The 26,732-nt window shown below is 48.0% G+C and overlaps 1 protein-coding gene across 10 annotated transcripts in view; it reads left to right on the top strand.

The window, feature by feature from the left end:
- The first annotated feature begins 3,067 nt into the window (after nucleotides 1-3,067).
- The window catches only part of MTCL1 (microtubule crosslinking factor 1), a 125,299-nt gene continuing 101,634 nt past the window's right edge, over nucleotides 3,068-26,732 (top strand). For 4 of the 10 annotated variants that reach the window (XM_050767353.1, XM_050767359.1, XM_050767356.1 and 1 more), the window contains exons 1-3: nucleotides 4,075-4,225; nucleotides 14,817-15,041; nucleotides 16,725-16,883. In XM_050767353.1, the coding sequence (XP_050623310.1) occupies nucleotides 4,190-4,225; nucleotides 14,817-15,041; nucleotides 16,725-16,883 (420 nt within the window). In that variant the 5' untranslated portion in view covers nucleotides 4,075-4,189. Of the gene's footprint in view, nucleotides 4,226-4,320; nucleotides 5,074-5,105; nucleotides 5,610-14,816; nucleotides 15,042-16,724; nucleotides 16,884-26,732 lie in introns of those variants that run through there. The other 6 variants (XM_050767349.1, XM_050767350.1, XM_050767351.1 and 3 more) reach the window with 4 other exon arrangements.

The following is a 26,732-nucleotide window of genomic DNA, read 5'->3' on the forward strand; positions in this document are numbered from 1 at the left end:
ACCTCAGCCTCCCAAGTAGCTGGGACTACAGGTGTGCGCCACCATGCCCAGCTTATTTTTGCTTTTTTTTTTTGGTAGAGACAGGATTTTGCCATGTTGCCCAGGCTTATCTCAAACTCCTGAGCTCAAGTTCTCTGCCCACCTTGGCCTCCCAAGATGCTGGGATTACAGGCGTGAGCCACCACACCTGGGCTACTTTTTCTTTTCTGTTTTTTTTTTTTTTTTTGAGTGACTTTAAAAACATCTATTATGCAAGCAGGTATCTCTTTATACCTGTAACTCACTGAATACTGGAAAACAAAGAAAGCATTATTGGCTGGGCTGGGTGGTGCATGCCTGTAGTCCCAGCTACTTGGGAGGCTGAGGTGGGAGGATGGCTTAAGCCCAGGAAGTTTGACTTCAGTCTGGGCAACATAGCAAGACCCCATCTCTTAAAAAAAAAAAAAGGAAGAGAGAAAAAAAAGGGAAAGCATTGATTGAATACTTCCTTACAAAGGGCTAGTAGTCCCATTTGCCGGGCAAATAATAAGTAATAAGGAAGATGAATTTTATCTGACTTATTACCTGAAAGAAAGAGAAGCTGGCTGCAAATCCTACGGTCATCAAGCTACTGTCTTTGGAAGACTAACGTATTGAAACATTGTTGGGGGGCCCTTTCCTTGAGTGTATTTGGTGTGAGAAGCTGGCAAGCTTGTGCTGAGAGTCCCGGCCATAATTCTTCGGAAATGTGAGGGTGTGGGAGGCTTCAGGGTCTCTGGAGGAAGTTCTAGGCAGAGGTCGGTTGTGCTCTGGCCGGACCGCGAGCCCCCTCCCGCGGAAGGGGAGAGCTAGAGCGCCCTCTGGGGACAGCCGGCCCGGCGCGCGCGGCGGCCGACACCTCTCAAGCCTTTCGGGCTGCGTGGTCATCCACGCCCACCGCGGAGCCCACAGTGTCCTTCTCCCAGCGCGGGAGAAACGGCTAGGGCATTAGCCTCAAAGGAGATTAAGGAATTGGATTTCGTGGAGATTGGGTTTCGTGCGTGCCGTCTCACATTCAGAGGCATTCCCAGAAAAACGACTCACAAAGAGCACGCACAACAGCAGCGGAGCAGGCGAGGTCTCAGTGTCCCCAGAGCTCAGCCAGGGCCAGGCAGGACGACTTCGGGGCAGGGCTCTCCTGACTTACAGGATTACAAAAAAAGGGTTCATCCTGCATTTTTTGAAGGAGATGGCTAAGTAGGGTAAATCTGTGGTTAAGATCACAGACTTTGGAGTCGATTTTTTCTTTATTTTTGTGAGTCGCCCCCCCCCCCCACTTTTCTGTCCCTGCTCCCTCGGCCCCCTCACCGCGCATACTGCCACAGCCACTCGCAGCTCCCATGGCCCACCTCCCTCTCCTCCAGGCTGGTGCCCCCGGGGTCTTTCTGAGCACATCAGATCATCTTGCTCAGAATTGCCCTGGCTACCGCCTCTAGTTTAATGCCCAACGGCCTTGGTAGGATATTCGGTGCCACACACCCTCCAGTCTCCCCTCTAATCCCTAACCCACCTGCCTCCCCGCCTAGGGGCCCTGCTCTCTGCAGGCTCTACTGTGTCCTGGGCCCTCAGCTGCGAGACCAACCCGTCCTTCCAGGAAAATGCAAGCCTTCCCAGGCGGGGTTACGCTCCCGCCCTCCACCTTGTAATTATTACCTGACCCTCTGTCTCCTGCAACGCCAGGGCTAGAGGACAGGCTGGCCCTTATTCCTATGGACACTGGCCAACATCCAACGCCTGGGACATAAACTGCACCCAATGGGATGTGAACTGGACTTTACAGTTTGCACGGTGTGTTCTGGTATTTGCTCAATCTTCACACACACTCAGGTGGCAGTACGTTTTAATGATGCAGGCGAGGAAACTGGGGCTCAGAAAGGTCTAGTGCCTTCAAGAGGTAGAACCGGTGCCCGGGCTCCGGGCTGTCTAAGCGGAGAGCCTGCAGGACTCGGAATCCTGAGGACCTGAGTTTAAGCCCGCTCAGCCAGGGACTGGGTGAGGCATCGCAGGCAAGTGACTTCACCTCCCTGCGCCGGTGCCCTAGTCTTTACCGAAGACAGCAATTCCAATCCGGGACTGTGGTGAGGTTTAAATAAAACAATGCCCAGTAAGTGGCCAGCAGGCCTGGCTCGCAGCCGGAACTATAAATGCGAGTTCCCTTTCTGACCCCAGCTTGGCAAAGGCTTCTCCTGTTTGGGCAGCAGCTCCTCCTCTTCTGAACTCCCGAGGCCACAGGGGTGCCAACTGTGGAGCGCCCGCCGTGCCATTTTGACGCGAGAGCTGTGTCTGGTACCAGCGATCCTTAAAGGAGCTCGGGGACCAGGGGCACAGCTTAGACAGGACGCGGGGGAGGGGACGGGCCTCGGGGAGGCGGGCGGCGGATGGAGGGGCACGAGGGGGGCGTTGTCAGCCGCGGCACATGCCTTCCCCAAGTGGCCGGTGCCGCCCCTTGCCCCCACTTCGCCTCCGCCTCTTCCCTTCCTCCCTAGCTCCTGGCAGCGTTTCTAGGGCCTCAAAAAGCAAGGAGGTCCCCGGGTGGCGAGGGCGCGTGGACCCAGCCTGCGCCTGCTCCCAAGGGCGCGCAGGCCCCGCCCCGTCCGTGCCGGGCGCCCGCCCCCCGGGAAGCGCAAGCCCCGCCCCTTCCCTCGCCCCTCCCCCGCGCGGCGCCGGCTGGCTGGAGGCGGGGCATGCGCACGGGCAGCGGGCGAGGGCGCTGGGCGGCGGGGCGCGCGCGTGCGGCTTCTCTCAGCCGGGAGCGGCGGGGGCGGGCGCGGGCCGTAGCGGGCCGGCGGTGGGCGGGGAGCGGGACGCGGGAGTCGGGCGCGCGCCGCCAGCGCCGCCGCGGCACCGGTGACCGCGAACCCGGAGCGCGGGGTCCGGGGATGCGAGCGGCCAGGAGCCGCCGCGCTGCTGAGCCGGGAGAACTCGATCCACGGTGACATCAGCGAGGGGCGAGCGCGGCGGCGGCGAACCCCGCGGGAATCCTTGGGGCCGGGGTGCGAGGGGCGGGGAACGGCGGGAGCGCGGGGCGCAGCCCGGGCGGGGCTGGGACAGTGATGAGCGAGTGCGCGGGGAGGCTGCACGCCGCCGCCGCCGCCGCCGCAGCCGTCGCCGCCCGGAGCGTCTGCCGCCTGAGCTGCTGCCCGCGGACCCCGCCATGGAGACGCTGAACGGCCCCGCGGGCGGAGGCGCCCGGGACGCGAAGCTGCAGCCGCCCGGCCAGCACCACCGCCACCACCACCTCCACCCGGTGGCCGAGAGGCGGCGGCTGCACCGAGCGCCCTCGCCCGCCAGACCCTTCCTTAAGGACCTGCACGCCCGGCCCGCCGCGCCCGGCCCGGCCGTCCCCTCCTCGGGCCGAGCCCCGGCGTCCGCCGCCCCGCGCTCGCCCAACCTCGCGGGCAAGGCGCCGCCCTCGCCGGGGTCCCTGGCCGCGCCCGGCCGCCTCTCCCGGCGCAGCGGCGGCGTCCCGGGCGCGAAGGACAAGCCCCCGCCGGGCGCCGGGGCCAGAGCGGCGGGCGGTGCCAAGGCTGCCCTGGGAAGCAGGAGGGCGGCGCGCGTGGCGCCCGCGGAGCCGCTGTCCCGGGCTGGGAAGCCTCCTGGAGCCGAGCCGCCGCCCGCCGCTGCCAAGGGCCGCAAAGCCAAGCGCGGCTCCCGGGCGCCACCCGCCCGCACCATCGTTCCCCCGACCCCGGCCGCCCGGATCCCTGCCGTGACCCTCGCGGTGACCTCGGTGGCCGGGTCTCCGGTCCGCTGCTCGCGCATCAGCCACACGGACAGCAGCTCCGACCTCTCCGACTGCCCCTCCGAACCCCTGTCCGACGAGCAGCGCCTGCTCCCTGCCGCCAGCAGCGACGCCGAATCTGGCACGGGCTCCAGCGACCGAGAACCCCCCCGAGGAGCGCCGACGCCGAGCCCCGCAGCCCGAGGAGCGCCGCCGGGCAGCCCCGAGCCCCCAGCGCTCCTCGCCGCGCCCCTCGCCGCGGGCTCCTGTCCCGGGGGCCGGAGCCTCCCGGGCGGGGTTTCCGGGGGTTTCGCGGGGCCCGGCGCGGCGGAGGATGCCCGGGGTCGCGCACCGCCGGAGCGACCAGTCCCCGGGACCCCCAAGGAGCCCAGCCTGGGCGAGCAGCCTCGGCTCGTGCCAGCGGCGGAGGAAGAGGAGCTGCTGCGGGAGATGGAGGAGCTGCGCTCGGAGAACGACTATCTCAAGGTGAGCCGCGCCTCGGCCGCAGGTGTCCCGGGGCGCCCCCGGAGGGCCTGGCTGCGGCGGGGACCCGCCAACCCCGCCTTCCTGGGCCTGTCCAGCGCCTTCTCCCTCCTGCCCTCCACGGTCCTGCCCCCGCATTGTCAGGCATTGGGAACTTAAGCCTAAACTTCTGGAAGGAGCAGCAAGACCTGGGGGTCTCCGCCAGTTCGCAACCCACTTCGCTGTTCTCGCGTCTAGAACTCTTGCCTCTCTTCGCTGCTACTTTTACTTTTGTTGACCTGTTGGGGCCTAGGAGGCTGTAATCGTTTTGGGGACATCAGCCGACACCCCCGTCCCCGCTCAGAACGTGCCAGCCTCACTTGTGGGAACAGGTGATCCTTCGCCAGGGAGCTCTAGCCGGGCCACGTGCAGGCGTGGCGGTTCAGGACAATGCCACTGGGGGGCCCCGGCTGCGGACCCGCCCGCCGCTTCTGCAATAACAGAAAGAGCTGGGGGCCCTCGGGGTCTCCTGGGCTCCGACATCCCGGGTGGAGGGGGCCGCGCCGTTTTCGGTGACCAAGCTGAAGCTCAGTAGTGGTCCTTGGAGTGTGGCCCGGGTTGAGGAGCAACAGTGTTGCGCCGGCCAGTCCTTTGTAAGCATCCAGGAGCCGGCTTTCTGTGTCAGGAGAGGCCACGCCAGCACTTTCTAAGGAATCGCGGCGCCTGCTGCACTCTCTGAGTATTTTCCGGCAGGGCCTGCCGGCAGTGGCCTCTTAGTCGCCTTAGCACTGAGTGCTTAATCCGGCTCCATCTTTTCTCCACGGAGAGGGGCTGACGCTGCAGACGGGGTTCCCGGGGTCAGGACGATCCAGGTGACTTGAGAGAAAATAAGGGGAGTTGTACTGATAGCAACTGTTTTATTTATTGTAATCTTCAGGTTCGTAAACAACTCCGGTGGTATAAATCTGTGTATCTGTTAAGTCTTAGTGAGCAGCCTTCAAACCCAGGGGTGTGGCCCTGCGTCTTCAGGGGGTTATGTGATTTGAGCTGTTTTCTCGTTTTTGGCTAATGGGATTGAGGACTGGGTTTTAAGGTGAACGGTGGTGAAGTCTGCAGTTCACAATCAGAGCACGTTAACACTGCTGGGTGGTCCCAAGCCTAAATTTCTTATGGAGCTGCTCCAACCAGCTGAGCCTTGTAGTTATTTTACTTTGTGCAAGAAGTAACAGTGAGGCAGAGAAAGAGAGGTGACAAAATAAAGATTGGGACTTACAGCAAGATGTCTCAGATAGTATGTTTGCTTTTGTCACTTACTCTTAGGTAATAGACAACGGAGTGAAGTTCAAAGGCAACTATGTTGTGGGTGACTCCATCATGAAAGCAGCTGTTTTGTAAATCTCCAACAAATGTAAGCTCCCTGAGGGTGACAAAGATAATCTTGTTTCTGTATCCTGGGCTCTTAGCATAACCCCTGACTTAATTTCTGATTGATTGGTGTTTATCCAAATGACTGCTATGCAAGGGAAAATTGTATTTCTTTAAAGAAGTTTCTCATTATACCTTTGATCTTAAGGTAGGCTATCCATTATTTTGAAATTCATCCTTGGTGCAACTGGTTATTTGCTTTATTTTTTTGCAATGAATGAAATGTGTCTGAGCCTGGAGTCTCATATAGTGTATTTGGTATTTCAGTGGATCTTCCCAGCAACATAGCATGGTGGTGGTGGTATCATGGTCATAACTACTATTTCACAGACGGAGATGCTGAGAACCTAAAACAGAAGTGACATGGCCAAGGTCATGCAATGAGTAACTGGTGGCACCTGTGTTTCCCCAGCGCCTCTGCCCATTTTACTGCACCGGGATGCAGCCGTATTTCCAGCGAGGCTGCTTTCCTCTGAGCACACTGCTTCTCAGTTGTTTTCATAGCTCAAAATGTTCCTTGTGGTGAGCTTTTCTAGGGGCCCTCTGTTTTCAGGTGAGAGGGCCGTCATGACCGTCTCTCCACTAGCCTGTGTACGAATGGTCACATAAATCCCACTGCCAGTGTTTCAGTTGTGAGGACTGTTCAGTTGCCATTTACTGTGGAGGAGGTGTCACTTGCATCCATTTACTCTGCCTGAGCCCACTTCCCCACCCTTCCTCTGGCCAGCATGAGGGGAGAGAAGAGGGTTCTGAAGGAGGCTAGCAAACCAGATGATGACGTGTATGCATGTGAGGTGCTCACTTGGTCACTCAGAAGCTTAAATGACAATAGTTCAGTTCGGGAAAGAAACGCAAGGATCCAAATGGACTTTTTTCCTACAGGTCATGGAGCCTGCCCACATGTGCAAAATTGGGTCCAGAGCTTCAGGGACCCCATGGGGCATAGGCAGTAGTCATGCCTTTGCAGTGGTGGTTAGCGTGTGCCCCTTATAAATCAAAACTTCTCTTTTTGTTGTTTTCAGGGGTACTTTTTTCTGGTTTTTTTCTTTTCTTTTTTCTAAAGAGACAGAGTCTTGCTCTGTGGCCCAGGCTGGAGTGTAGTGGCATGATCATAGCTTATTGCAACCTTGAAACTATGGGCTCAAGTGATCCTCCTGCTTCATCCTGCTAAGTAGCTGGGACCACAGGTACACACCACCAAGCTGGGCTAACTTTTTAAATTTTTTATAGAGACAGGGTCTGGCTATGTTGTCTAGGCTTGTCTTGAACTCCTGGCTTCAAGTGATCCTCCCTCCTTGCCGTCCTAAAGTGCTAGGATTACAAGTTTGAGCCTCTGTGCTCCGTAGGGGTACTTTTTAAAGAGGGTAGATAAAAGTACATCCTTGACCTGCTGCTTTGTTAGGGAGCTGCACAGAACTAACTCTCAGGATTAGATACAGCATCCATCTATTCCATTGTATCTGACAAGAGGCTTGGCCCACAGATTTTATGTTGCTGTATTCTGGAGGATTCCAAGTAAGTGCTGTCATCATTGTACAAGACTGTTGCAGTTTCTGAACTAGAATGACCAAAGCCCAATTCAGCAGAAAAATAAGTCCAGCAAAACCTTAGGAGGATGTCCTATGGATCAGGACATTTAAGTGGAATTATCTTGGCTTTTAGCCAGGCTGCTGTATTTTTTTATTTTATTTTATTTATTGTTTTTGAGACGGAGTCTTGCTGTGTCGCCCAGGCTGGAGTGCAGTGGCGTGATCTCGGCTCACTGTACCCTCCGCCTCCCAGGTTTAAGCAGTTCCCCTGCCTCAGCCTCCTGAGTAGCTAGGATTACAAGTGCCTGCCACCATGCTTGGCTAATTTTTGAATTTTTAGTAGAGACAGGGTTTCACCATGTTGGCCAGGCTGGTCTTGAACTCGTGACCTCAGGTGATCCGCCTGCTTTGGCTTCCCAAAGTGCTGGGATTGCAGGCATGAGCCACCGCGCCCGGCCTGGCCTGTGTTTTTTAAAATAGCCAGTGTCAACAGAGAAGTGGACACCTTCTGTTGTGCTGTAACAGAGCACAATTTCATCATCTCTGACTCTGCTTTCTGTTCCTTCTCCACCTTCATCAAATGGTGCCTGGGTGACTAGGTGAAAAATGCAAAATCAATCCAGGTAGCTGGCTTTCGTGGGAAAACACAGACAGAAAAGCACTCTTGTTGTCCTTTGACCTCTGATAAACTCAAATACATTTGGAAGTATTCCGAAATTCAGGTGAGTGCTTCAGTTGAGTTATCCAAAGGCCTGGGCTTCTCATAAAACCCAGGCACTTCCTTAATGTTGAGGACTTGGGTAAAGTGCTGGTGTGTTCCTTCCCTGCCAGGCTGCCAGGCCTGTGTTTTGCTCGAGTGCTCTGAGACAATCAGACAAGCCGGAATGCTCATTGTCAACATATTAATTATGTTCTCTGTTTCCACAGGCTTTTCAGGAGGACTTAATCAGTTGGCATTTACTAGCCTATTTTGAAAATGCTTTTAGTGGCCATAACCTCACACCTCCCCCACCCCCAAAGAGTGTCCTCTTGTCATGCTGACCTCCGCAGGGTGGGTGAGGATTGGGGTGGGAAGAGCTGTTTCTTTTTGCTTTGCTTTCTCAGTTATTTCATAGGAATTGTTTTTTGTTAAAAGAAAACAAGTTGGTGCTAGATACAAGGGCAGATAAAATTGGCTTCTTGGAGAGGAATGTGATTTCCTAAGGGAGAGGTTGAGCTTTGGTTTTATGGGTTGCAGTGTCTCACTGCCGATCCAAGTTTACCATCCTGCTTCTCATTGGAGTTAGCCTTTTGAGTTTCAGGCCCTGACCTGGTTAGTGACATTTGGCTGCCGGGCTGCCCAGGTACCTGGGCTCAGTGTGGCCTGGGGGTGGAGGGGCACTTGGAGAGGAGCGCAGGCGGTGCTCTGCTGCTGATGTGTCTCAGCGCCTCCTTGCTCCCCGCCTCCTACTCCTTTCTCTTTCGGAAGGGTTAACATGGACAGTATTCCCCATTCTTTCCCGATATTCGCTGTCCATACCCGCTGTGTATTCAGCCAGTGAAAGAGAGCGGCTGTGATCATTTTCAGTGGCAGCTAATGTAGGCGAGAGCTGCGGCCACCAGCTGCTGGCTGGACCGTCACCTGGTAGACAGTGGGAGTGGCCCTGCACCTCCTTAGTTACAGCTGGAACTCTTGGAGGAGAACATTTCCCTTGTCCGGAGGGAAGTGAGGTGGATTATTCGTATGTTACAAAAGACAGTAGTTTCTGTCTGCCCAGAAGATAGAATTATTGCAGCAGTAGCCAGATGACTGCTTCTACCATCCAAACTGGGTCTATTTAAAGAGGAGGTGCTAAAATAGAGATAGTTACTGATTTTGGGTATTTAAAAGAGATTCAGATTTTCATATAGTTATTAACATGATTAAGAGTTTTCATCACTTTACTAAGAAACATGGATTCGGTTTTTATTATATATTTATGAATAACTATCCTGTTAGAGGTTTTCATCGAAACATGTAATTTTAATCTTGGTTTACTCTAGTGCACACGTGGTACCTCATTATTCCTCTAATTTGAGATACATGATAAGGCTTGATTTGTCAGCCACAGGCAAAGGGGAATAGTTGACCGGACTTCACAGTACTTCAAGATTTCATTTTATATACAAAACTTAAAAAAGATACTTAATTAAAACTAGCTTTTCAATGAGATAATGATCTAACACTTAAGTATCCTCTAGACTTGGTGTTAATTCGGTAAAAAACTATTAAGGACAGTTTTTTTTTCTTATTTCCGTGTATAAAAAGACAATAGCAATTTTCCAATTTTATTTACTATCTTTTAAGTTACACCTGTCAGAAACATCATATGCTCTGCTAGATTTGGTGTACGTAAACTTTTAGTAGGCAGATGTCGTTAAGGTTCTGCAATACAGTTTTCTACATTGGAGCAAGCTGTAAGAAAATTAATGTAATGTTAGTTTGAAAATCGCTATCCATCATGACCCTAATTCCAATAATCATAGTTTTTGCTTTTCAGATGGCTGCTGCCAGCTTACATGGTTTATAATTTGCTTCTGTTTAACTGCTTTTCATTGAACCTGAAAATTGCGTTTTTCTAGGCTCTCTGGGGAGAGTTGAAATACTGGCCCTGGTCCTATCTCTGCAACAGACCAGTGGTAGAAAGCCATTTATAGTTACAGAATCTCAGTTTCCTCATTTTAAAGATGGGAGTATTAGCCAGGCATGGTGGCATGTGCTTGTAATCCCAGCTACTCAGGAGGCTGAGGCAGGAAGATCACTTGAGCCCAGGAGCTCAAGGTGGCTGGCAGTGAGCCATGGTTGCACCACTGTGCTCCAGGTTGGGTCACAGAGTAAGACCCTGTCTCTTTAAAAAAAGGAGGGAAGAGGCATGGATATCTTTGCCGCACATTGCAGTGTCTTCCTAAGAGCCAGTTGCTCTAATGGATATGCTTGTGTGTTGTCACTTGTCGAGCTGTAAATGTTAGGCTGCTTTTATTGGTTTACACTGATGATCGGCTTTTAAAAGTACAATTGAAGGTCTGTTATTGTTTCATTCGTCCAGGTTGAAGCAAATAATTTATAGTATTTACTTGAAAGAGTGTGTGTTTGAAAACAGACAGGCCCGGGTTTGCAGTGTGGCTTCCGTTTACTAGATGTGAAGCTTTGGACACATGTAACTAGCCTCGGTTTTGTTTTTTTGTCTAGAAACTGTGTAATATGTTCCTGACAGGGTTGTTGTAGGGTTGGTAATGAGGGTGAGGTGCTTAATAAACGACGCCTGTTCTGTAAATTTAGATAAAATATGAATTATAAGAGCAGTTATTTAAATACGTGCAGTTATGGTGCATTAGTCCATTTTTATACTTCTGTGAAACACTAGACTGGGTAATTATTATAAAGATAAAAGGGTTTAATGGACTCACAGTTCCACATGGCTGGGGAGGCCTCACAATCATGGTGGAAGGCAAAGGAGGAGCACAGACACATACTACATGGAGGCCCGTAAGAACCGTGCAGGGGAACTGCCCTTTATAAAACCAGCAGATCTCTTTTGAGACTTACTCACTATCACGAGAACAGCACAGGAATAACCCGCCCCCATGGTTCAGTTACCCTCCCACTGGGCCCCTCCCATGACACATGAGGATTATGGGAGCTGTAGCTCAAGATGAGATTTGAGTGGGGATCCATATGGTATGGGGAACCATATCATATGGTCTCTCCCTAATTTTCTTTTTTCTTTTCTTTATTTTTTTTGAGACAAAGTCTCACTCTGTCACCCAGGCTGGAGTGCAGTGGTGCCATCTCTGCTCACTGCAAGCTCTATCTCCTAGGTTCACGCCATTCTCCTGCCTTAGCCTCCCGAGTAGCTGGGACTATAGGTGCCCGCCACCACGCCTGGCTAATTTTTTGTATTTTTAGTAGAGATGGGGTTTCACCGTGTTAGCCAGTATGGCCTCCATCTCCTGACCTCGTGATCCGCCTGCCTCGGCTTCCCAAAGTGCTGGGATTACAGGTGTGAGCCACCGCGCCCGGCCCCTAATTTTCTTTTCAGTACAGCTAATGTTGGTGATATTTGTGCCAAAAAATATTGCTATTTACATCTGGCCTGCTCAATGATGTGGAGGCGTGGTTGCATCTAGCCCTTGAACAGTTTTCATCACCTGTAACATATGTATGAAAATGTAGCATTTAACATTAGGGTGGATGTGGGTTCTCCTGTTGCAAAGTCTGAAAGCTAGAGAGGTTTTATACCTGGAAGCTGTATCTTGCATCTTAGGGCTATATTGCATTTTAAAAACTTTTGTCTGAGTTAAGATAATCCCAGGCATTAATGACTCTGGAAGGCTTTCTGGAAGGAAAAGCAACCACAAACCATTCTTCTCATGAACAGAATGGCCACAGTCACTGTATATTTGTATGTAGGGATATACATATACGTATATTGACTTAGTGTTGAACATTTAATGATTATTGCTTGTATTGAACCGATTTGTATTAATGATTCAGTGAAACAATTACCTCTTTACTCAGAAACAAGCATTGCTATTAGGTTCTTAAAGTCTGATCCATTAGTTTCATGGATGGGGTGTGAATCAAACTTGATGTTGATTTTTGAAGATTCAGAACTAACTTCCCACTCTATTGAAAGAGTGACAACCACAAGGCTCATTTTAAAGCGTTCAGTCTGCAGTTGACCTCCTCTAGGAGTGGGTAGTGTAGGGGTACAGCTCCCATAGGGCGTCATCAAAGCCTCAGTGATCAGGCGTCAGTAACAGCCTCCTCTTTGTGGAAGATTTCTGGAAGGTTGGCAAGCACTGTCCTGAAAGAGCTGTGTTCTCTGGTCCCCTGAAGAGCCCAGACCACCCATTCTGTTTATGTGTGTTCAGCTGATCAGCTCCTATGCTCAGTTCAGTAACTTCCAGTTCCAGCAGATCTTACCACAAGGACCAGGATTTACCAGGAGAGATTTCCATGGAGGAAAAAAGAAATGAAACTCAGAGTTCACAACATTTTCAGTGTTAAGATTGATCTTTCTTAGGACACATTAGGACATCTTATATTTTTAATATTTTCATCATTGGTATAGAAATTCTGTAGGAACATTTAGGAGCCAAGAAGAAGAACATTTTATGCATTTGACTACTGGGAAGTTGGTGAAGCTCTCTTCGTTAACATCTGTTCTCCTTGGTAGCCTATTGAAACAGGCTCCAGTTGAGTCCTGGTCAAGTGAGTAGCTCATTCTCTTGATGGGATAGTGTAGGCAGAGTGGAGAGAACCTACAGGCTGGATTGGGGGATGAGTTGCCATATCTGTGCCCTATCCAGTCGACCATTGTGTATAGCTAAGGTTGACTGAAGCATCTTCGTCACCCCATTTTGTGCCAACTCTTATTTTTCCATAAGGATTCCCAATTTTATTTGTTGTGTTTCTTGTACTTAATCTTACCTAGGATAAACACATCTTCAGGAGATTTCTTTTTGTTCTTTTTTTTTTGTCTGAGGCTCAGATGTTGGGCACGTTGTTTTATATTGTTAGTCAATTCCTGGTTTTAAGAATAAATACAGGATTAGCATGAGTGGTAAGAATCCAGGAACAAACTAAATAGCAGGACAAGAATGGACAATTAGGGTGTCTAAGTGTACGCGATACTTTTTTTTCTTGAACCTTAATATTAAGTGAATAAAGTAAATGGGAATAACTGAGTGCATGCTATTCTGGAGGCATCTAAAACATCAATTATGAAACCAGTCAAGAAAACCCCTAGAGTGTTTTCTTAATCTTCCTCCTTCCAAAGTGTTCCTCCTTTAAATCTTGTGTAACACTTCAGTAGCGTGAGTATCTCATACCTGCAGCTACGTCTGTAGGTTTGGGAAGAAGCTTTCATCATTGGGCTGCAAGACTGGAACAAAGCGAGCATGCAGTTGTGTCTGATGTTAGTTGGCTTTCTGATTTGGTGTTTGTAAGTGTTCACTGGCGCACCTGTGTGTTCACTCAGTAATATTTATTGAGGGCCTACCGTGTGCTCCATGCTGCTCTGGATGCAGAGGAGCAAGACAGACAAGCTTGCTCCCCTCTGAAGCTTACCTTGTTAGTGTAGGTGACAGACAGTAAGTAGGAAAAAATACCAATACTATTAGATGGCACTCAGAGGTGAGAAGGAAATAGAGCCAGCAAGAGACTAGAGACTTGGGGGCTGATGAGGGTGGTCGGGGAGGCTTTGCATGACCTCAGGTTATATGATGGAATGAACTCTGCAGACATCTGGAGTGGGGAGTGTTTTCAGAAGTGGGAATAGCAGGTAAGGTCTTGAGGCCTGAAGAAGCAAAGGTGCGAGCAGTCTCAGACCCTGCAAGGCTAGTCGTGGGCAGGGAGGGAGTGTGGCCAGGAGGCCCTAGGAGGCCTGGAAAGAAGGAAGCCCCTGGAGGGTTTGAGAAGGGAGTGAGGTGGTCTGATTTGCACATTAAAAGGATCACTCTGCTGGGTGGGGGACACACTATAGGAGGACTAAAGGGCCAGCTGGGCAGTGGGCACCTGTGTGTCTCCACTTACATCTGTGTGTGGCTCCCCTCCCCCAGGGATGGAGGCCTGGACCAGGGTGATCCGTCCGGAAGGGGCACAGCTCTGGCTGAGGGCTTGGCTGCAAAATGGGAGGGAAGGGAGAGCCAGGAATGACTCCTTGGGTTCTCCTGTATTCACGGTACATTCCTGTGGACAGCAAAGAGTGGAGGTGTGGGAAATACAGGATGGGTGAATGGGAAGAAACATACCCAGTGTGTATTTAAAATAATGGAAAATGTCTCATTTGTGGATAGAGTCGCTTAGTTGATGCTGAGATGCGTCTTGTGGAACAGAATTTTTGGGACATTTGCAGGTATGTTACAGTTCCAGGGCAATTAGCAGTTGTTATCCTACTGAAGTGTATGTTCTTTTTTTTTTTTTTTTTTTTTTTTTTTGAGACGGAGTCTCGCTCTGTCACCCAGGCTGGAGTGCAGTGGCCGGATCTCAGCTCACTGCAAGCTCCCCCTCCCGGGTTTACGCCATTCTCCAGCCTCAGCCTCCCGAGTAGCTGGGACTACAGGCGCCCGCCACCTCGCCCGGCTAGTTTTTTGTATTTCTTAATAGAGACGGGGTTTCACCGTGTTAGCCAGGATGGTCTCGATCTCCTGACCTCGTGATCCGCCCGTCTTGGCCTCCCAAAGTGCTGGGATTACAGGCTTGAGCCACCGCGCCCGGCCTGAAGTGTATGTTCTTTGAAGGCAGGGTCCCTATGATTCATCTTAGTACCTAGATTATGCCTTAGAGATAAAGGCTTAGGTCAGTGTTTGGTTTGAATCGAAAGGTTCGATTATCTGCAGAATTGATTTTATTTGATTATGTACGGAGATGTTGGGAGTGGGATAAGTTCTGAGACGCCACAGTGAATAATCCAGTTTATTAGCTTCTGGTTACATAAGATTTGAACAGATACTCAGTTATATATATCTCGTGCAAATTTCCAGAGGTTCTGCTGCCTATCACACAGGCGTGGCCTTGAGCTGATGGGTAAGCGTGCAGGTTTTCGATATTTAGTATTGAGGAGCGGGGATGAAGGAGAGACACACCATCCTTTTTTGATGTACTTCGCTCATAAATCTTCTCTGTCTGGTTTGCATAGGATGAGTTAGATGAACTCCGTGCTGAGATGGAAGAGATGAGAGACAGTTATTTAGAGGAAGATGTTTACCAGCTGCAGGAACTTCGGCGAGAACTGGACCGTGCTAATAAAAACTGCCGAATCCTGCAGTACCGTCTTCGGAAAGCTGAGCAGAAAAGCCTGAAAGTGGCTGAGACAGGTCAGGTGGATGGCGAGCTTATTCGAAGCCTGGAGCAGGACTTGAAGGTGAGTGAGAGGGGTGGTGCGTGCACCCCCGAGGCTGCAGGACTGGCTGGCCACGTGCACATTGCCCTGGTGTTTTTTCCCTGCTTGTGTCTGTCTCTACAGATTGCAGCAGAAACAGTCTTGGTTTGCTTTATGGCTTATAGAGTGTGTGTAGTTGTGTGACTTTGACAGCCCAAGGTTTAAATTTGTCATAATGTTAACTTTAAAAAAATGATAATAATCTGCGATAACAAAGAATTAATACATGCCAATGGGTCTGACAATTGGATAGAAATTCTGCAGAAACTCTGAAAGATATGAAATTTAAAAAAAATCTATTTAAAAAAAAATCTATTATCAGTGTAGTCAAAGGCCACTCGTAAAAGTTGACCATATCACTTCACATTTTTTATTGTTATTTAGGTTTCTAGGATGCAGAAATCCTGACATTCCCATAACCCAAGCGAGACTTGTGTAGTGAGGATCTAACGCCAGGAGAAATCATCACAAATTGTCTAAGGTGTCTTTGAGAACCACTGGGAGAAGTGGGAATAATGGGAAGAAATCCCAGACTTTATGCCATTGTCTCTCCGTGGGCAGTGAGGCCCTCATGACCTGATTATCAGATCATTTATCTAGAGATGAATTATGCATACTGTTCTCTTTATTACCAGAGTACTTGTGAAGTCTCATCTAGCCTTTCAGTGTGATAACAGGAAAAGAACCTCTGTAATTCTACCAAAGTTATAAACCACTAACAAAATGTCATTCGGTGTAATAAAGGGTGATTTATATTTCTCTTACAAGGCCTCTTTCCTCATTTGCTTTTAGAAAGTAAACATGTTTAACTGCTTTGCTCATTCAAATGGTTTACCATACCAGAGCCACAGTACAAAATTTAAAACTTGACTACATTGAACATCTTAAGCATGCAGCATTTTTTTTTTATTATTTTAGACACAGGATCTTGCTCTGTCACTCAGGCTGGAGTGCAGAGGCACCATCATAGCTCACTATTACCTCAGACTCCCTGGGCTCAAGCGACCCTCCCATCTTCACCTCCCGAGTAGCTGGGACTATAGGCACCACCATGCCTGGATTATTTTTTATTTTTATAATTTTTTTAGAGACAGGGTCTCACTGTGGTTCCCACGCTGGGCTCAAACTCCTGACCTCAAGTGATCCTCCTTTCTTTGCCTCCCAAAGTGCTGGGATTACAGGCAACTTATTTGTTTTGTTAGCAGGTGGGTTCGGTATTACTTTAGTGAATAGAAATGTTTATTTGTTTACTATTATTTAAATTTCTCGCTTAAAGCCCGTGAGCCTGGGCAGAATTGGCATTCGTGGTGACCATCTATGGGGGAGGAGGGTTATCCAAAGTGGGCTTTAAAAACTATTTATTTTAAAGCCATTTAACTTTAGCAGTTGGGGGGGTTGTATACCAACTTTAGTGACAGTAATGTTAGCACGTTCTGATAATGCACCACTATCAGACCAGCCGGAGTGGCCTTTTAGTCCAGATGTTGATTTCATTTTTAAACGAATCTCCTCCTCCTTTTAAAAATAGGTCGGTTATGTACTGCTAGGGTCTTTGCTATGTGGTGCAATATCATATTAATGTTTTTGCCTCTGACGTTGTCTGATAGTACCCTTAGCACACACAAAGCCTCATATCCTGATAATGATCTCTGTGGGTCGATGCAGGTAGCCAAAGATGTATCTGTCAGATTGCACCACGAACTGAAGACGGTGGAGGAAAAGCGCGCTAAAGCTGAGGATGAAAACGAAACTCTCCGACAGCAGATGATTGAAGTGGAAATATCCAAACAGGCCCTCCAGAATGAGCTGGAGAGACTGAAAGAGGTAATCCAGAACCGTGGGGCTCCTGCCCCTTTGGATTTAATAAGGAGGAGCTTGGAACTCCACGTGCCCCCTTCTCGTGGTGGTCGAAAGCCGGGGTTGGCAAACCGTGGCCTGTTTGGCTCAGAAGTTAGGTTGTTTTTACATTTTTTCCCTAGCATGGTAAACAAACAAGCAAACAAGCAAAACTCGCAGGAAAGAAAGCCCCCAAAAGTAAAGAAGGCTATGGATTCAATACTGTGTGATGCTTACAAAGCCTAAAATATTTACTATCTGGCCCTTTATAGAAAAGGCTTATTGGGGCCTGGTCTAAAGCTAGTTTTTGTAATTACCACTCAGATGAGCTGACCATTAATTCCTTTGATGTGTCCAAGTGGAGGCTATTATTGCTAGAATACAGAATTAAGAAGTAGCTTTTTTCCCCAGAGTCTTCTCCAGTGAACTGGAAAGTATGTTATGGTTGTCTATGAAAGCTGTGTAAACAGACAATGTATGTATGCCACCTATGTAGCTAAAATGAGTTAAATATAGACATTTTTAAATTTTAGGGAGTGATTTTTCTAGCAAAGTAGTCTGGAAAATGAATTTTTTTTTCTCATGTGCATACAGCAATGCGAATCCTGTTTTGTTATTGACTTCCATTATAAGATTAAAGCAGAGTGTTTTCTTGGAAAATGTCCTGCATGTGTTGAAATTAAAAGCCTTTGGCGAAGGCTTTAAGCTTACAGTGAATTCTGGCACGTTACCTGCACCTGCCAACAGCCTTGCTTAGCGGCTCATTTTTCCTTTGGAAAAGTTTCCTGATTCACCCGGTTCTTCCCTATCCATGCTCCCTCCCATCCGCCGCACCTGGTTCTGGCCCGAAAGGCTCTGGGTAGAGTTGTGCGTGTGTGGTGCAGGCCCTGCTCTCAGGGCGCCTCCATTTCAATCAGGTGCATAGATAATAAACAAATCACAGCAAAGTAGCAGGCATGCCCCTCTCTGCTTCTGCCCCCACCCCTCTGCTCACAGCTGCCTAGGCCTCCCTGCTCTTCCCACGCATATCCTCACGGAAGGTTCTTTCTCCAGGCACTCACCTGTGGCTCATTCCCTTATCTCTTTCGGGTCCTGAGATTCACTCAGCCCCTCCCCTCAACACTCGTGAAATTTGTCCCCATCTCCACCCTGGCCAGCCCTGTTCACCTTCCCATGTGACATACGTATTCTGGGACATTATTTGTCTATTGTCACCGCTTATCTGACAATGCTGTGTTTTCTTTCTCTGTCTTTCATCCCTGCCCTCCTTTACTGGTGCCCCTTCGGATCACAAGCTCTGTGGGGCAGGGACAGGGGCTTTGTCTGTCTGGCTCACTGTGGGGCCCTCATGCCTGGAACAGTGCCTGGAACATGCTGGGTGGAGGAATGAATGAGGGAGCAGAGCATAGAGCTGTGTGATCAGAGCGTGCCTGGGAGATGAGGTGGCCTCCCAGAGGAAGAGGTTAGCTTCTGGGAGCTTGCTTTCATCACAGGTAACCCTCACCCCTTAACTTACACTTGTATCTGCCCCCAGGACTCCAGGAATTTGTCCTCTAACTGAGGAGCTCTGCCTCAATTAAAGTACCAGTTGCTGGTGCTTTACTTCCCTCCCATTCCTTTGTTCTAAGTTTGCTGGAATAATTTCCTTTCTCAGTTTGAGCCTGACCTTAACAGTTAGAGGGTAGAGAAAATAGTTTACAGTTGACTCTGGAACAACGTGGGGATGGGGGGCATGGGGGTCATCTCCTGTGCAGTTGAAAATCTGTGCATGTCTTGTAGTCCTAGAGACTAGGGAGGCAGTGGCGAGAGGATTGCTTGTGCCCAGGACTTTGAGGCCAGCTTGGGCAACACAGCAAGACCCTGTTTCTTAAAGAAAAAAAGAGAAAATAATGTATATAGCTTTTGACTCCCCTAAAACTTAACTAATAATAGCCTACTGTAGACTGGAAGCCTTACTGATATAAAATAGCCAATCAACACATACTGTGTATGTTGTATGTATTATGTACTGTATTCTTATAATAAAGCTAGAGAAAAGAAAATGTTAAAATCAGAAGGAAGAGAAAAAATATTTACTATTCATTAAGTGGAAATGGACCACCGTAAAAGTCTTCATGCTCATAGTGTTCACGTTGAGTAGATAGAGGAGGAAGAGGAGGGTTTGGTCGTGCTGTCTCGGGTGGCATAGGTAGAAGATTTGAGTGTAAGTGGACCTTCACAGTTCAAACGTACGTTGTTCAAGAGTCAACCATAGAAGTATATTTTATAAAATTTTATATGTGTATACATTTGTGTATAAATACATAAACATATAAATCTATATTTTAAGTAGGTGAAGATTCTTTTGCATACATTTAAATGGATTTGTGTAGGACTTGGCATCTCTTTGGAGGAAGAAACAATTATTGTTGCTCTTGACATTTAAAAGCAAGGCCAGGGTGAGACAAGGATCTTCAGAGAGCCTGATGCCGGCTCAGAGTGGATGTGAGGAGAGAATGGAGAGGGATCAGCCCTCCCTTTGTAGGTTAGAATTACTGAGAGGAATTGTTCAATTAGGATGAAATAAGTATTTTACTTCCAGAATTGCAGTCAGCGTGGTGGGACCGTATATTTACACCAAACTTCTAAATGAATCATAAAACTGACAGGAGTCCCAGGAGGGTTAGATGCTGGTAGATTAAACTGGAAGCAGAGAACGATGGCATCTCGTAATACAAGGTTCAAAGGGGGTGGAGGAAATATTTATTGGAAAATGCCAACTGCTGTCTTTGTGAATTGGTTCTTTTTGCAAAAGCCAGTACAAACAGGCTAAGCTTTGCTCTGGGGTGAGGGTAATATTTTTTCTATCCTGAGCCTCACTTTTTGTTGTTCACCCCTGGAGTTTTGTAAATGGATGTGTGACTTCCTGAAAACGGCAAGGACAGTTCATGGGTTGTGTGTCTGAGCAGCAGCAGTTGTCGCAGGTGTGTGTGTATCCCCTCGGCCTCAGGGGTCTGTGAGACAGCATCTCCGTGCTTTTTTTCCTCTGGAGCCACCATTCCCTTCTCTCTGAAGCTCTAGACTGTTTCCAGCTGCCTAGTGGACATCTCCAATATGAGTTTTTCCTAGCACTGTAGACTCTGTCCAGAAGAAACTAATCGCCCCTTGCCCCACCCTGCACCTTCTCTGTCTCCTATTTGTGTAACGGTCCCTGAGTCCTTTCAGTCCCCAAGGCTGACAATGGCGTTACCCTTAACCCTCTTCTCCCTTCTTCAGCTGCTGGCTCAGTGCTGTAGGTTTGGCTTTTGCAGGCTTTGGACATTTCTTTCTCACTGATACCTGATAGAACATGGATGAACCTTGAAAATCTGCTAAGTAACAGAAGCCAGACATATTGTTTGATTCCATTGATAAGAAATATCCAGAGTAGATGAATTCATATAGATGGAAAACAGATTCGTGGTTTCCAGGGGCTGGGGAGAGGGGAGAAGTGGAACCAACTGCGTAATGGGCAGGCGGTTTCCTTTTGGGGTGATGAAAATGTTTTAGAACGAGATAGATGTGGTGGCTGCACAACCCGTGAATGTACTAAATGCCACTGAGTTGTGCCCTTGAAAATGGCTTGTTTTCTGTTATGTGAATTTTAACCTCAGCACTTTGGGAGGCTGAGGTGGGTGGATCACCTGAGGTCAGGAGTTCGAGACCAGCCTGGCTAACATGATGAAATCCTGTTTCTACTAAAAATACAAATATTAGCCAGGCGTGGTGGTGCGCACCTGTAATCCCGGCTACTCGGGAGGCTGAGGCAGGAGAATTGCTTGAACCCAGCAGGCCGAGGTTGCAGTGAGCCGAGATCATGCCATTGCACTCCAACTTGGGCAACAAGAGCGAAACTCCATCTCAAAAAAAAAAAAAAGATTTTTCTTTTTCCAGCCTATCCATACTTTTACCAGTCCCCCACCTCAGACGAGTATTTGAGAACTGACAGTGTGGGCTGACCACGCACGTTGAATGTATACACGATTTCTAGTCCTTTCCTTTTCTTGCTGCATGCCAAAATTCTGACCATCTCACTCTGCTTAGACAGACAGACCTGCCTTGGCTTGTCTAACTCTTTCACATGACACAGCAGCCTATTACCCCCTGACCCATCCCTGGCGCGCTGTTGGGTTTGCCACTCCAGGGCTGTAGACATTGGCCTGAAATGGAAGAGCGGTTTAGAAGGCTGATGGGGACTGTGTACTCTGATTCTTTTTGAACTGCTAGAGGTGTGTCTTTGAAAAGTTACTTTCTCTATTGATAAAAAAGGGCTGATCTGGCTAGAATTGTCCCTTCCCACTAGCCAGCTTCTCGCTGGCATCCTGTGCCTGTTCACTCTTGGAGTCTGTGACCCCAGGCACCCACATGCCCTCTGCTTGTACCAAAGCTCAAACAATTTTCAACCTTTTTTTTTTTCCCTGATATATTTCTTCTAGTATTCAACTCTATGTATAGCGGAGTCTCTCAAAAAGTAGGAAATGGTTAACCTTGGCTTAGTTTCCACTTCTAAGATTGCCCTAATTCTTTCACTGAACAATATTTCATTCTACCCCCAATTTTTAGAGTTCTATTACATGCTAGACACAAATAACAACTAGCCAGGTTAGCCAGCACTTATAGGGATGAGAGACATGTTCTAGATCATTCCGGTGAGCTCAGGTTATTGAAAAGAGTCCCAGGGAACCAACTAAGAGATGGTTCTTGTGGCCGCCTTTTCTCAAGCTCAGAAAATGACATGGATTCCCTGGGTTTGGTTGAGACTTCTTTTGTGCATAGTAAATCATCAGATTTTGTAATAATTCCTGTGTACTTGAGAGGAACGTGTTTTGGGGTGCAGACTTTGATTTAAATCTATTAGATTGAAGACTTCAAACTTCAATTGTAACCCACAGCAAAAAGGGCATCATCACTCAATATACAACTATAAACAAAAGTTTAACAAGGTAATGCTTACCTTTGTCATTTGGGGTGCACTCTGATATTTTCCATTCAGTTAAAAAAATTTTTTAATGGTGGTTATAAGATTGATTTATAGTTCATTAGTGTATTGTTGGAATTTGGGAAAATGTGTTAACTCATTTGTTCACTGTATACAAATTTTCTATATCTTTTATATCTTTTTGTCCCATTATAATTATGTATTTTAATTTTATTCTTGTAATTTGTCAAACTTTGCCTTATGTATTTTGATGCCAAATTTTTAAGTGAAAACAGATTTAGGACTCTTCCTCGTGATGAGTTATTCCCTTTATCAGTTGGTAATGACCTCTTTCTTCTAATGTATTGCTTTTTGCTGTAAAGTCTTTTTTATCTGCTTTCATCATCTATACCAAATTTCTTTTGGGTAGTGTTGGCTTGGGATAGCTTTTGTTTCTGTTTTGTTTTTTTTTTTTTTTTTTCTTAAACAACAGACATTTATTTCTGCCAGTTCTGGGGGCTGGGAAGTTGAAAATCAAAATGCTAGTCAGTGTGGTTCCTGGTGAGAGCCCTATTCCTTGCTTACAGATAGCTGCCTTCTTGCTGTGTTTTCATATGGCAGAGAGCATGAGAGTGAGAATAAGAGAAGAGAGAGAGCGAGCAACAAGCACATGTTCTGGTGTTTCTTCCTCTTTTCATAAAGATATTAACCCCATCATGGGGCCAAGGCCCCACCTCCGTAGAACATCACGCTGAGGGTCAGGGCTTCCACATATGAATTTGGGGGGGGGGGGCATAAATGCTCAGTCCATAAAAAGGGGAGAGAAGAGGAGGCAAGTTAGGAGGCTTCTCCAGTAAATCCTTGAGAGAGATGGTGGTGATCTGAACCCCAGGGTTTTGGTAATTCTTTTAAAAATTCTTTTCAATTTTAGATTCGGAGGCATGTGTGCAGGTTTGCTACGTGAGTATCTTGGACAATAGTGAGGTTTGGGCTTCTAGTGCACCCACCACCCAAACGGTGAACATTGTACTCCGTAGATAATTTGTTTAAACCCTCACCAGCATCCCACCCATTCTCCCCGCCTAAGGACTCCCCAGTGTCTATTATTTACGTCTTGGTGTCTATGTTCACCCACTGTTTGTTTAGCTCTCACTTGTGAGAACATGCAGTATTTGATTTTCTGTGTCTGAGTTATTTGACTTAGGATAATGGCCTCCAGCTCCATCCGTGTTGCTGCCAAAGACAGGGTTGCCGGATCTCAGCTCACTGCAAGCTCCGCCTCCCGGGTTTACGCCATTCTCCTGGCTCAGCCTCCCGAGTAGCTGGGACTACAGGCGCCGCCACCTCGCCCGGCTAGTTTTTTGTATTTTTTTTTTTTTAGTAGAGACGAGGTTTCACCGTGTTAACCAGGATGGTCTCGATCTTCTGACCTCGTGATCCGCCCGTCTCTGCCTCCCAAAGTGCTGGGATTACAGGCTTGAGCCACCGCGCCCGGCCTGTTTCATCTTTTTAAAATGACCTTTTAAAAACTTATTTAATAGCTAATGCTTGTTTAGATTAATTTACAGTTAATTTAATTGCCAGTTTGTTTACTTATCATTGCTTCTTGAGTGTTACTCCTCTGAGGAGTTCGGTTTCCTTCTTGCTGATCTTTTAATACATCCTTCAGGGGTTCTTTTCAGTAAACAGTATTGCCTGAAATGCCTTCATTTCATAATGTCTTGAAATCTATTTAGTTGGGCATGTAATTCCAACACTTTGAAGATAATATTTTATTATCTTTTGGCTCATTTTGCTATAGAGAGGTCTGCTGTCAGCATAATTTTTATTTTTGTAGCTAATCTGTCTTTACTTCCTGATGACTCTTATACTTTTTTTGTGTGTGTTTGGTATTGTATAGTTTCTGTCCGCTTTGTCTAGATTTATTCTTATTTTGCTCAGCATTCACCATCAGTCTGATTAAATCTGTCATGAAATCTGGAGAGTTTTCACTCCAAATAGTGTTCGATAGTGAAATTTTCTCAAATCGTATTTCCTTTCATCACCTGTATTCTTTCTAAAACTGATGCTAGTCTCATGTGGGGCCTTCTTATGTTGCCCATTCTTTTTTTTTTTTTTTTTTTTTTTCTCTGAGACAGGGTCTCGCTCTGTCGCCCAGGTTGGAGTGCAGTGGTGCGATCTCAGCTCACTGCAACCTCCACCTCTGGGGTTCAAGCAATTCTTCTGCCTCAGCCTCCCAAGTAGCTGGGCTTACAGGCGCGTGCCACCAAGCCCAGGTAATTTTTTTTTTATTTTAGCAGAGACAAGGGTTTCACCATGTTGGACAGGCTGGTCTCAAACTCCTGACCTTAGGTGATCCACCCGCCTCAGCCTCCCAAAGTGCTGGGATTATAGGTGTGAACCACCACACTCAGCTGGATGGCTTGCTTATTGTACTGTTTTTTGAGACATGGTCTTGCTGTCGCCCAGGCTGGAGTCCAGTGGTGTGATCACAGCTCACTGCAGCCTGGACCTCCTCGGGTTCAAGCAGTCCTCTCGCCTAAGCGCCTTTCACCCCCACCCCTGGCCCCAAGTAGCTGGGACTACAGGCTAGTGCCACCATGCCCAGCTAATTTCCATATTTTTTGGAGAGACAGGGTTTTGCCATTTTGCTCAGTCTGGTCTCAAACTCCTGGCCTCAAGGGATCCTCCTGCCCTAGCCTCCCAAAGTGCTGGGATTACAGGCGTAAGGCCTGCCTGTTATATATTTTTTTCTCATTGTTGAGTTTTGAGAGTTCTTTATACATTAAATTAGTTAATTAATTAAAAATTTTTTAGAGACAGGGTCTCCCTCTGTCACCCAGATTGGAGTACGGTGGTATAATCGTGGTGTACTGCCACCTTGAACTCCTGGGCCCAGGGGACCCTCTGCCTCAGCCGTCTGAGTAACTAGGACTACAGTTACACGCCACCGCACCCAGCTGACTGTAGAAAATCTTTTGTAGAGCTGGGGTCTCGCAGTGTTGCCCAGGCTGTCTCAAACTCCTGGACTCAAGTGATCCCCTTGCTTTGGCCTCCCGAAGTGTTGGGATTTTAGGTGTGAGCCATTGAGCTTGGCGTATCTTAGATTCAAGTCCTCCGTTGGATATATGGTTTGCAAATATTTTCTCTTACTCTGTAGCTCGTCTTCTCATCCTCTTACAGGGTTTTCTCAGGGCAAAAGTTTTTAGTTTATGAAGCCCAATTTACGAATGATTCCTTTTATGGTATCAATTTTAAGAGCTCTGTGCCTAACCCTACGTCCTGAATATTTTCTCCTCTGTATTTTTCAGAAAGTTTTATTGTTTTACATTGCACATGTATGTCTGTGATCCATTTTGAATTAATTTTTGTATATGGTATGAAACTTAGGTCAAGTTTCATTTTTTTGGCCTGTGAACATCCGGTTACTCTGACACCGTTTGTTGAAAAGACCACCTTTCCGGCCGGGCGCGGTGGCTCAAGCCTGTAATCCCAGCACTTTGGGAGGCCGAGACGGGCGGATCACAAGGTCAGGAGATCGAGACCAGCCTGGCTAATACGGTGAAACCCCGTCTCTACTAAAAAATACAAAAAACTAGCCGGGTGAGGTGGCGGGCGCCTGTAGTCCCAGCTACTCGGGAGGCTGAGGCAGGAGAATGGCATAGACCCGGGAGGCGGAGCTTGCAGTGAGCTGAGATGCGGCCACTGCACTCCAGCCTGGGCGACAGAGCGAGACTCCGTCTCAAAAAAAAAAAAAAAAAAAAAAAAAAAAAGAAAAGACCACCTTTCCTCCATTGAATTACTTTTGCATTGTTGTCAAAAATCAGTTGGGCACATGTGTTTGGGCCTATTTCTGGGTTCTCTGCTGTGTTCCATTGATCTCTGCCAGAGCCACCCAGCCTTGATCTCTTAGCTGTGTATGTCCTGAAAGTGCTTTCTTGGTATGGAGTCCATGCCAGTCTCATTTGGTCCCTCAGTGGCATGTTGGCCCACTCACCTCTTTGCTTTCGGTATGTCTGTGTGTCTCTACATAGCCTCATCCTTATGAAATGCTGGATAAATATTTGTTCCATGGGTGAAGGTTTTATCATCTTTATTTTCCCTTGAGAAAGAGCCAAAACATCATTTAAAAATCTCTTGCTGAGGAATTTCTGATTCTTTATATCATTACCTCAGGATAGTTAATAAAAGCCAGTAATTCCACTGTAGGTCAAGCTTTTTGACAATGACTGTGAGTCATGAAATTGCCCTGTTTGGTTAGTGATAAGCGAAGCCGCTTCTGTTCATCAACTTCCTGAACGTCAGCCAGGCTCCTCGCCGGGCTTGGACAACACCGGCTTGTGCCCTGTGTGCCGTACAGCTGCCTTCTTTTTATTTCCTGTGCAGTCTCACCCACAGCACTGCAGGCTCCGGGGGACCTTTTAGGGCAGATTATGGCACCCTCGGGATGGCTGCATCAGACACAGCTATGCTATGTGAGCAACCTGTTACTTTGCAGACTTCCCAAGAGATTGAAGATCCATCTATTTCTGCCCTTCTCTAAGATAGCCTTTCTTGGAAAATGCGAATCTCTGATAATGTGCAGGGCGTTTCAACATTTTACCTTCATGTTAGAATGGAACCTCTGACTTGTAGTGAAACGGGCACTGTGCTTCAGTCGCTTTTCTTAAAAATAATTGGCCAGGCGCAGTGGCTCACGCCTGTAATCCCAGCACTTTGGGGAGGCCGAGGTGGGTGGATCATGAGGTCAGGAGATCAAAACCATCCTGGCTAACACGGTGAAACCCTGTCTTTACTAAAAATACAAAAAATTAGCCGGGCATGGTGGCGGGTGCCTGTAGTCCCAGCTACTCGGGAGGCTGAGGCAGGAGAATGGCGTTAACCCAGGAGGCGGAGCTTGC

Source organism: Macaca thibetana, chromosome 18 (genome assembly GCF_024542745.1).
Source record: "Macaca thibetana thibetana isolate TM-01 chromosome 18, ASM2454274v1, whole genome shotgun sequence".
In the NCBI taxonomy this organism is placed as follows: domain Eukaryota; kingdom Metazoa; phylum Chordata; class Mammalia; order Primates; family Cercopithecidae; genus Macaca; species Macaca thibetana.